The following is a 12,064-nucleotide window of genomic DNA, read 5'->3' as shown; positions in this document are numbered from 1 at the left end:
CAGTCCTCAGTTGTGTCTGACGCTTTGCAACCCCATGAACTGCAGCACGCCAGGCCTCCCTGTCCATCACCAACTCCCGGAGTCTACCTAAACTCATGTCCATTGAGTCGGTGATGCCATCCAACCATCTCATCCTCTGTCGTCCCCTTCTTCTCCTGCCCTCAATCTTTCCCAGCATCAGGGTCTTTTCCGATGAGTCAGTTCTTCTCATCAGGTGGCAAAAGTATTAGAGTTTCAGCTTCAACATCAGTCCTTCCAATGAACACCCAGGATTGATCTCCTTTAAAATGGATTGGTTGGATTTCCTTGCAGTCCAAGGTACTCTCAAGAGTCTTCTCCAACACCACATTTCAAAAGCATCAATTCTTCTGTGCTCAACTTTCTTTGTAGTCCAACTCTTACATCCATACATGACCACTGGAAGAACCATAGCCTTGACTAGACGGAACTTTGTTGACAAAATAATGTCTCTGCTTTTTAATATGTTGTCTAGGTTGGTCATAACTTCCCTTCCAAGGAGTAAGTGTCTTTTAATTTACAATCTGCAATCATCATCTGTAGTGATTTTGGAGCCCTCAAAAATAAATTCAGTCATTTTTTTCCTGTTTCCCCATCTATTTGCCATGAAGTGATGGGACCAGATGCCATGATCTTAGTTTTCTAAATGTTGAGCTTTAAGCCAACTTTTTCACTCTCCTCTTTCACTTTCATCAAGAAGCTCTTTAGTTCTTCTTTGCTTTCTGTCATAAGGGTAGTGTCATCTGCATATATGGGGTTATTTGTATTTCTCTGTCTTGATGCAGTCTTGATTCCAGTTTGTGAGTCATCCAGCCCAGCATTTTGCATGATGTATTCTGCATAGAAGTTAAATAAGCAGGGTGACAATATACAGCCTTGATGTACTCCTTTTCCTATTTGGAACCAATCTGTTTTTCCATGTCCAGTTCTAACTGTTGCTTCTTGACCTGCATACAGGTTTCTCAGGAGGCAGGTTAGGTGGTCTGGTATTCCTATCTCTTTAAAAATGTCCACAGTTTATGTAATCCACACAGTCAAAGGCTTTAGCATGTTAATGAAGCAGAAGTATATGTTTTTCTGGAATTCCCTTGCTTTTTCTGTGATCCAAAGGATGTTGGCAATTTGATCTCTAGTTCCCATCTCTTTTCTAACTCCAACTTGTACATCTGGGAGATCTTAATTCACATGCTGTTGAAGCTTAGCTTGAGGGATTCTGAGTATTACCTTGTGAGCATGTGTAATGAGCAAAATTGTGCAGTAGTTTGAATGTTCTTTGATTTCCCATCTTTGGAATTAGAGTGAAAACTGACTTTTTCCAATCCTTTGGCCACTGCTGAGATTTCCACATTTGCTGGTATTTTAAGTACACCACTTTACCAGCATCATCTTTTAGGATTTGAAATAGCTCAGCTGGTATTCCATCACCTCCGTTAACTTTGTCCATAGTAATGCTTCCTAAGGCCCACTTGACTTCACACTCCAGGAGGTCTGGCTCTAGGTGAGTGACCACACCATCGTGGTTATCTGGGTCATTAATAACTTTTTCTTACAGTTCTGTATATCCTTGCCACCACTTCTTAATATCTTCCTCTTCTGTTAGGTCCTTGCCATTTCTGTCCTTTATTTTTCCCATCTTTGCGTGATATATCTCCAATTTTATTGAAGAGACTCAAGTCTTTCCCATTTTATTGTTTTCCTCTGTTTCTTTGCATAGTTCACTAAGAAGGCTTTCTTATCTTTCCTTGCTGTTCTTTGAAACTCTGCAGTCAGTTGGGTATCCAAAATTTTTTGACATAGCAAAAGTGGTTCTAAGAGGGAAGTTTATTGCAACACAATCTTATCCCAGGAAATAAGAAATCTCTCAATTAAGCAACGTAACTTTACTCCTAAAATAATTAGAGAAAGTAGAACAAGCAAACCCAAAGTTAGTAGAAGGAAAGAAATCATAAAGATCAGAGCAGAAACAAATGAAATAGAGATAAGAAAACAATAACCAAGATCAATGAAACTAAAAGCCAGATCCTTGAGAAGATAAATGAAATCAATAAATCTTTGGCCATACTCATCCAAAAAAAAAAAAAGGGGGAGAGGGGAGAGGACTCATATCAATAAAATTAGAAAATGAAAAGGGAGAAGTTACAACTGATATCTATTTACTGATATTATGATTTAGAAAAACTTTTAAAGTGCCCCCTTAACTGTCATATGTCTCTGCTGCCTATGTTTTGACAAAAAGGATTGCTTAAGAGAAGCTATATCAAAGTAAATGACCATTTTTTTTTAGTAGCTGCCCTTCAACTTTTAATTGACTTATTAATAATAGCTCTATTCAGCAAATCATCACATTAAATTACCTAGGGGAACGTTTTGCAACTAGATTATCTTAAATTGTTCCCTAGGCATTTAAATTCTGTAAATCAGGCACTCTACAAATGCATAAATGAGATTTTGATGCCTAGGGGAGTATTTGGTAACACCCACTTTATTTTTTCCGTATTCCCTAGGAATAACAATTAAGTGATTAAAAAACCTCCTTGTCTAATGGTGAATGGAAAATGAAACTGATTTAAATTCGGGAAAATATTAGAGCTCCTTTTGGTTCCTTTAGGCCATCAGTCTAACTATCTAAAATGATGGAAGGGCTTTTAATTCATCATATTAAGAGCCTCAACAATTGCGAGTTAAGTGATTGGTGATTTAAAAGTCTATCAGCCTGTTTTGGACTGATCTGGAAGTTTCACTTCAAATGCTCAATTCTCAGAAATATTTTTGGAAGATTACCTAAAGGACATGAAGCCTATTCATCCTTCTGAATAATAAATTGTATTCTGGGGTCATCCAGATATCAGCTGCTGGCTTATTTTCTGGCTCTTTCTCCTACATCTCCATTCAAACCCAAAACAAAACTTAACTCGAATTTCCACACAAATACTCACTTAACTCGAATTTCCACACAAATACTCACTTTCACCAATATTTCGTAGTTCAATAGAATTTATACTGAATTATTGGGTAAGGGGATGCCCACCGGGGCTACTCTCTACTGCTCTGTGTAACCTTTATCCTTATCTCATTCTTCAGTCTTCCTCCTTCTCACCTTGTCCTCTCTGAATTGTGTATACGTACAACTAATAATGTATCAAATATTTTATATGTATTTTATGTGCTGTGTATGTATGTTTGTGTTTATAAGTCATGTATAATATATGACCTAAAATTACTTTTGAGTGGAGATTTTTGTAGCTTTTTTTTTTTTCATTACCTATAACAATAAACGTAAAGTGGCTATTTTTACATTTCCCAGTGGTTCTGCATCTTTCTGAGGTTTTCAATCATTGTGCCTATTTTTGCAATTTAAAACTTCTGTGAAGGAATCACATCTTCATTAACTCAGTGAGGAAGAATGAAAAGAAAATATGGAACTGGAATTTCTTATTTCCTATTAAGTTGACATTACCTCCCCGGAGAAAACCTTCCTGGTTCCTGGACTCTCCTAATCCTTCCTGTTATCAATATATACTCACAAAACGCCTTCTTGTTTTTTAGACTTCATGTCCTCCTTCTGTGCTGGTTTGTAAATTCTGAAATAAGTGTTGTACATTCTTGCTAACTATTGTGTTCACAGTTCTAGAACAGTCTAACTACCCTACTAAAGAATGAATAATTGATGAATGAATGATGAAGAAAGCAGATGTTGGGATAATCATGGCTAATGATACAGTTGTCTAAAACACTTAAAAAACACACCTAGGATCCTTCCTTAAATTTAGTAGTCATTTAGTGGCTTAGATGAGTTGCAAAGTTTTCTGGTCCAAATTGTTTTTTTCCAATGGCTTTTCCAATACACTTTATAACACTGGACACCAGCCTAGTCTAATAAATTGATTTATAAGTTTTAAAAGCAAGGGAACATACCCCTCGTTTATATGATAATTCTAAGTGCTTGTCCAAAGTCCCTGGCTTCACTGTGGGGAGGGGAGTAATATCTCTAGTTTTAGATGAAAAAATAAGAGACGAAATGATTTCCTTTATAATGAAAGTTCTGCAGAACCAAAAATAATTATAAAGAAAAGAGAATCTTAGTATGGTAATGAAAAAAGGCTGTAATGAAGTCTTATCTCCTTTTGAAGGATACTTCACATTTGTATTATTGATACTGTCAATTTAATGCAACCATGAATTTAACTCCCACAATTTGATAATAAATCCTCAATTTTCACCATAAATGTAGAAAACATTATTATTTTTTCTAGTCAAGTAAATATTGTAAAATATTGGCTCAAAATTAAGTAATACTAGACTGAGCTCTGAGGTTAAAAAAGGATTAGTCAATGGATCTGTTGCTCTGTCTATATATCTATCTATCATTATGGCCAGGTTATAGTATATTTATAATTATAATTCTGGTAAATTGAGATTTTCAATTGCAGTGATGGATTATTAGATATGTGATTTCAAAAAATATCATCTCTTTATAGCTATTATAGAAATAGGGTTTCCCAGGTGGTGCTAGTGGTAAAGAATCTGCCTGCCAATGCAGGAGATGCAAGAGCCGTGGGTTCTATCCCTGGGTTGAGAAGATCTCCTGGAGAAGGAAATGGCCATCCACTCCAGTATTCTTGCTTGGAAAATTCCATGGACAGAGGAGCCTGACAGACTACAGGCCATGAGTTGCAAAGAGTCAGAAACAACTGAGCGACACACACGCATATTATAGAACTACTTTCTCTTTAATGCTAATTAACTATTTGTTAAGTGGTTATGACTCTTAATGCCCTGGAGCGCATAATTTTCTCAGTTTTCCTCATTGCTTCCTCATGAAAGTGAACAGAGGCAGCTGCTACCCGTTTCTGTAATAGAGGTGAGGGACAATCACAGAGAGATTACGGTTTCAACATTTAACCTGTGTTCAGATTGTTAACACACGGCACGACTGAATAGTTGCATTGTTAAAGATAGCTTAATCCATATATTTTTTCAATTATTTGTGACTGTAGTCATAGTATTTTTTTTTCAAATAAACTGTAATTCAAATATCATGTTGTCCGTAACATTTATTTTAGAAAAAAAATCAGGATTTAAGTGTAGAATGTTCAAGAATAGGATATTATTTTTTATTTTCTTATCCTAATAACCTATTTAAAGGTAATAATTTTTGTCGCATGTTGTTTCGTTATAAGTCTAAAACACAGTATTAAAAATGATGGTTAAATTTTTAATCTATTTTAAAAATCCAGACTTTATTTTTAACACACCTCCTACCACATGCCCGAAAAAGTAGTCTCTGGTAATCATTTTAATGGACATATTAAACTTTTTCTATGTATAGTATTTTGTAGTCCCTATGTACATAATTGTTAATAATCAACAAAGTGGATAAATAGCAATTGATATATGTGAAATTTTAAAAACCGTTAATGAAGGTGAACTATCATTTGAATCATCAAGTATTAGTTATGAATTATCAGTCTTCAGCAAATTTAAAAAGCATTAAATATTTAGTGGGAAAAAAACCTTAGAAATAATTTTATCTATATATAGTTTAATTTATCCCAGTGAAAGAGGATATATTCTTTTCTGATTTTAATAAATCCACTCACACCATTTCATGATAAATTATTTATTTAAAGATCACAACTTTAATGCATGGATATTTACAAAATATGTTTGTATTGACTTTGCAGAAAGATAAAGAAGATCAGTGGCTAGAAAAAAAAGTGCAGGGAAATAAAGACCACATTATTTTGGAGCATCTACAGTGGACAATGGGATATGAAGTTCAAATTACAGCTGCCAATAGATTGGGATATTCAGAACCAACAGTCTATGAATTCAGCATGCCACCTAAGCCCAACATTATTAAAGGTAAGCAAACCATGTGCCTTCATAGGCTAAAAAGAAATATGATAGTATCTATTATAACACTTATGGATTTTTTTCTTGATATTGAAAACAAAATTTTGTAGCAGGAGGTATACATTCTAAGTTTTAGTCATGATTATTTACATGTCTTAATCACGATTTCTCAGTTGCTATTGCCAGAAAGATTGGTTCATTTGTAAATGCACTTTGAAATTTTAGACTTTAGTGGTTGAGGTGGTAGAGAGGGAATGAGCAGAAGAGGAGGCTGGAGGGTAAAAGAAACTGTTGAAAATCAACATGAAAACTATTCTTTGAGCACAGAAAAAGCTTTTACAAAGGAGGAAACTTCTCTGCCAAACACATGGGGCCCAGTCCTCTACTTATGAGATGTGGCCAAAGATAATGATGAGCCCATTCAGGCCTGACCAAGCAAGTTGTGTTTGGAAAGATAAACTCTATCACACAATGAGGCAGAAACAACCACAGATACCCCTTAGAAAGAACAGTGAATAGAGTTTCAAAGAAGCTCGAAACCTTTCAGGCCACTCATCACTGGTAGTCTCAGCACACTGGTGACTACTTTTAATAGTTAATAGTGCTTCCATCATTTTATGCTAGTGATATTATCAAAACCTGTAGAAGATATATCAAAAATTTTTTTTCAGATACATCCTTTAGAGTTGAATATGCAAGAATTTGTCCTGACTCAGTTAGTTTACTCTGTCAATGAGTTGTCATATTGGTCATATTCTAATATTAATTGTTCCTTCACATATTATATTTAATACTTAATGTTAAATTCTATACATACATGTATATATATACATATATTTTTATATATCAATGAGATATCAGAACTGTATATTCATAAACATGACTTATTTAAGTCATTTTATAATCGAGTATCAGTATTATTGAATAATATTTTTGAGACTGGAAGACATAAAATTTGTCAGTTCAGTCATGTTATTTAATCCTCTTGTAATTTCAAATTAATATTAGTTTCATTGGTATGGCTTTGTTATATCATACATCATTTTTCATTTGAAAGCAGATTTATACAATAATCTTTCTATTAAAAAGTAAAAACCAATACAATATTGTAATTAGCCTCCAATTAAAAATTTTTTAAAAAGTAACTACTATTGCTTAGTTTAAAATTAATTTATATCATAGCTTTGTATTACATAATTTATAAGTATTTCTAATTATAACTTGAAATTAGGAAGTTGGAAGTATCTAGAAATAATATGGATAGTTGGATATCTTATATTGTAGTGGCACTTATTATAATTTACAAAGTACTTCTGCATTTATGACCTCATTTTATTCCTGAATCTGAGTTGAGCAAGGAAGACCTATCCTCATTTTACAGATACAGTTTTGAGAAGTTAAAGTATTTGTTCAAGATCAGAGCTACTTTAAATCATATGACAAATTCCATGTCCAAATAAGAAGAATAGTTGAATGAACTATCAAGTTTGTTGTTTCTATGAGTTTTAAACATCAATGACTGCTTCTACAGTTAAAAGGAATTACATTTGTAGTAATTATCCTCTATGAAGATATCAGACCATGATATAAATATGATTCTTAATCTGAGAATCTTCAAAGGAAGATTGTAAGAGTGAAATTCGTCCCCGTACATTTTTAATTTAACACATATACGTGGAGGGAATAATACTTTTATCAAGATTAAAATGAATATTTTATGAAATGAAAGGCAGTATTTTAGTTATATTTTATAGATAAAACACAAACTGTAAAAAAAAATAGATTTCTGGCAGGTTACATTATACTCCCAGAGTACTTGCTATGCTTTTTTATAAGACATTGTTGTTAATAATGAATAGTAAGTATAAACCAAAAAGTAAATAAAGACAGACTATATATATGTGTATATATGTGTGTATGTGTGTGTGTGTGTGTGTGTGTAACATATATATGTAGGCACAGAAATAAGCAAAGTATGCTATGATGCATTTACTATAAAAATTTTTATTTTTATTTTGGAAAGTCAGTTTGCAAGCACTACCTAGAAGGAAAACAATTTATAGTTTGAACTTAGCTTCTCTTGATGCATATTTCCTAATCTCTACACTAGCTTCTTCTGGTTCTGCAGTGTTAAGATTTACTCATTCATTCATTCCAGGTATTTATTAGGGTCTTGCTTTGTGAAAAGTACTGTGATGCGTACAGAGAAATTATCTGTGAAAAGCACAAAACTGACTCCTGTTCTCAGAGACTGTACAATCTAGAGGGAAGTTAGACAAAACCCAAGAGTTAGAATAACCACCAAGTAATGACAACTAAGATATGCTGGTGCAACATGCTGCCAGGAAAGTCTTTGACAAGTGTAGCTAGTTTATAGAGTTAGATGGGGGTTAAGAAAGGATTCCCTTGGAAAGTGACTTTCTGAAAGAAACTTGTAGGGAGTGAGCCTTCAAGGGAATTAAAGAAGTTTTTGAGAAAAAAAAAAAAAAAGAATTTGATTTGCTTTAAGACCTAGCAAAAGCATGGCTGGAAAAGATCCTGGAGGTGTGTGAACAAAAATAAGGATTCAGAGAGACCTGTGACCTATATAATTCAAAATCTTCTAAAAAACATATAAATAATTTTAAAACAGATCCTTAAAGTCATAAAAAATCATTTGAAGCAGGGAGATTATATGAGCATATGGATATTTTACACAGATTAATCTTGTTCATCTTGGTAGAAATAAGATGAATGAACATGAATGCTTTAAAAAAAATGTGGTGACAATAAAAAGAAAAAAAAAAAGAAAGAAAATATTGAATAAATTCCAGGCACACTGTAGATGTAGACTAACCTGCCTGTTTAACAGAGTGGAATCAGTAGATATTGATGACTTTTGAGTTTCTTGCTTGGACAACTCTAACATTGTTGGTATCATTTCTGCAGGTAAAGAATCTTATAAACAGAGCAGGATTTTTAGAACAAGAGCAGTTCGTTATTCATTAAGTTTAAAATGTCAAATAGATGTTAGATATGTGTGTATGGAGATGAGAAGACAGCCATGACTTGGAAACATGCACTGTGATGTTGTCAGCCTTAATAGTGATTGGTATTTAGCCCTGTTGGAGAAGGCAATGGCAAGCCACTCCAGTACTCTTGCCTAGAAAACCCCATGGATGGAGGAGCCTGGTAGGCTGCAGTCCGTGGGGTCGCTAAGGGTCAGACACGACTGAGCGACTTCACTTTCACTTTTCACTTTCACACATTGGAGAAGGAAATAGCAACCCACTCTAGTGTTCCTACCTGGAGAATCCCAGGGACGGGGGAGCCTGGTGGGCTTCCGTCTATGGGGTCACACAGAGTCGGACATGACTGAAGTGACGCAGCAGCAGCAGCATTTAGCCCTGTGTGTGGATAAAACCACACAGTGAGTAATAACTACACTCTATGAAAAATAACTGATGTCTGTGATACTCATAAGTGCTTCCTAGTACCTAGAAGGGTGTCTGGTACAGCATCGGTATTCACGGGGTGCTTGTTGAGTTATTGAAGAATGCTGCTGCTGAGTCACTTCAGTCGTGTCCGACTCTGTGTGACCCCATAGACGGAAGCCCACCAGGCTCCCCCATCCCTGGGATTCTCCAGGCAAGAACACTGGAGTGGGTTGCCATTTCCTTCTCCAATATGTGAAAGTGAAAAGTGAAAGTGAAGTCGCTCAGTCGTGTCCGACCCTTATCGACCCCACGGACTGCAGCCTACCAGGCTCCTCCATCCATGGGATTTTCCAGGCAAGAGTACTGGAGTGGCTTGTCATTGCCGTCTCCGTATTCTATTATTCTTCTTATTGAAGAATAATAGAGTCCTAATAGCTGCATCCCAGGGAACTGTAATATACACGAAGAGAAAAGCAGCCCCACCCCACCCCCAATGAGACTAAGATGTCATAGAGTTCCTGGAAAAACGCAAGGCTGTAATATCTTGGAAGTTAAGAGGCAGTCATATTTCCAGAAGAAAAGTTATCAATCACATTTGTCCCTCCAGAAGCTGCTGAGAGGTTAACGAAACTCAGTTGAAATAAATGTGGTTTGTTTACAGCTGTGCTGAAATTTGGGAGAGAGAAATTAGGTGGAAATGGGCTGAAGATCATATGGAAAGTTAGCAGGAGTAGACTTCATGTTAATTTAAGGGTTTCAAGAAGTTTTGTATGAAGATGAGCAGAGCTGGTAAAATGTCAGTGTTAGAAGGACTTTTATGACGAAAAAGGCTGGAGCATGTTACACAGCTGATAAAACAGATAATCAGTCAAGGAAAAGTCATAGAGGTACAGACAAAGCTATCTGAGAAGGTAGGAGATAGAATTCATAGGCTCTAAACTGTACAGCTGATACAGCAGCTTACTGGAAAAGGGGAAGCAATAAAAGATTTATTTTATCTATAAATTTGTTACAAAATAATGTATAATTTTTGTGACTGAATCCAGAGACTACTAAAGTCTCATGGAAAGACAGATACAAGATACACCCTTATAGTTCAAAAATTGTTTGATTTAGCCCTAGGAGGATTCTTGGGGCAATTTTAGAAGCTGTGATGGTTGATGGTAGATTGGGGAGCCTTTCAGCCCACAAAATACTATAGAGTTAAAATTATGTATCAGCAAAATAGGAAAAAAAAAAATATACTTATATACTTTCAGAATAATTACTCATATAATTTCTTATTCAATTTTAAAACACATTATAAATTCAAACATTTTAAATCAGTTATATATAATAAACTAGCAAATCTTATCTTATTTAATTGGAAAAATATATGAAATTTAGAAGTTAATTTAGTTTTAATTTATATTTTAAATAGCATGCATTATAGACTGTCAAAATAAAGTATATAGACTTTGAATTAAAAACCCATTACTTATGTACATTCATATATATTTAACTCTTTGAGTAAAGCAACAAGCTAAATCTAGAGTATATTTATTTGTTGGACTGAGGGACTGTTTTTTAACAATAGTCTTACCTTACATTTGTTCATAATAGTGGCTTTTCTATGTATGTATTTTAGTGGACACTGCATTAGTCCATAGTTTATGGTTCAGATTTTAAAAATGTTTTATGATTAGTGATATTTTCCTATTCTTACTTATTAAATATGTGTTTATTTTGAATGTTGTGTCCCTTGATTTGTACAAAATAACAGCCACAATCAATTTGGGATATTCATACAACATAATTCTATCTCATTTTATTTTATAAACATTGAAAATATTCAGTAGTGATGACAAATTACTCTTGTAAAACTGGCTACAAAACCATCTATGGAACTAGAGACTGAAAAATGATATTTATTGATTTCCTCTGTAATTTAAATGGCTAAAAATATTCCTAACGTGCTAGAATGACTATAATCTAATGCCTTAAAAATTCTTGGTAATAAAATTACTCTGAAAATATTTTTTGCACTTTCTTTTGGCTTTACAACATGTTTAATATTGTTTGTTTAACCAAAAAACCCAAAAACTAAAAAACACTTTAGTATCTTTTAGCAACTGCTTCGTTTTTCTTTTCTCATTACTATGAATTGAAGAGATGTTTAATATTTACATGGACTCAATATAATTTGGTGATACATAATTCCATCCATATAGAGAAGTGACATAAATCATCGCCAATAAATATATTGCTAACATTTTTTCAGTTAGTTTTTATCATAATCAACTTTTTGATTATACATATAATGAACTATAGAGTGAAATTATTTTGATGACATTCAACTCTACTTTCAACAAGACTAGTGTATATTTCATCTCCAAATAGCATGAACAGAAAATTAAATATTCAAGTTTATGGCAAATACTAAAATGTTTTCTTAAGGTTATGATTGTTTTAGAATAAAAAGAAATTCTAAAATAATGGTGCAATTGAAGTTCAGTTAATGGGGAAGAACTTCAGTTTAAAAATGTGCAAATCTGAGCCAAGTCTAAATACTAATGATACGTTCAACACTATATTTATTTGGTTTTGCACATAATATAAAAATAAATTTCTGTAAATTATTTTCATTATCTTTGTTTTTCAAAATTATTTTAAATGAGCAACTATTATTTAAAATGAGCAATTATTTTAAATGTGTCGCGTATACCTATGGCCAGTTGAGTTAATGTTCCTCACTTCTATTGTTTTGCAAATTTTCATTGCATGAACTTATAATT

The 12,064-nt window shown here is 33.7% G+C and overlaps 1 protein-coding gene across 2 annotated transcripts in view; it reads left to right on the top strand.

The window, feature by feature from the left end:
* NCAM2 (neural cell adhesion molecule 2) overlaps positions 1-12,064 on the top strand; it is a 579,580-nt gene that overhangs the window by 528,042 nt on the left and 39,474 nt on the right. For both annotated transcript variants that reach the window (XM_055421878.2, XM_055421887.2), the window contains exon 15: positions 5,703-5,883. In XM_055421878.2, the coding sequence (XP_055277853.1) occupies positions 5,703-5,883 (181 nt within the window). The remainder of the gene's footprint in view (positions 1-5,702; positions 5,884-12,064) is intronic.

This window comes from Moschus berezovskii, chromosome 1 (assembly GCF_049115385.1).
Source record: "Moschus berezovskii isolate FMDL1 chromosome 1, NW_MosBer_1.0, whole genome shotgun sequence".
Lineage (NCBI taxonomy): Eukaryota > Metazoa > Chordata > Mammalia > Artiodactyla > Moschidae > Moschus > Moschus berezovskii.
Note: the sequence above shows the minus strand (reverse complement) of the source record. Positions and strands in the feature narration are given on the sequence as shown.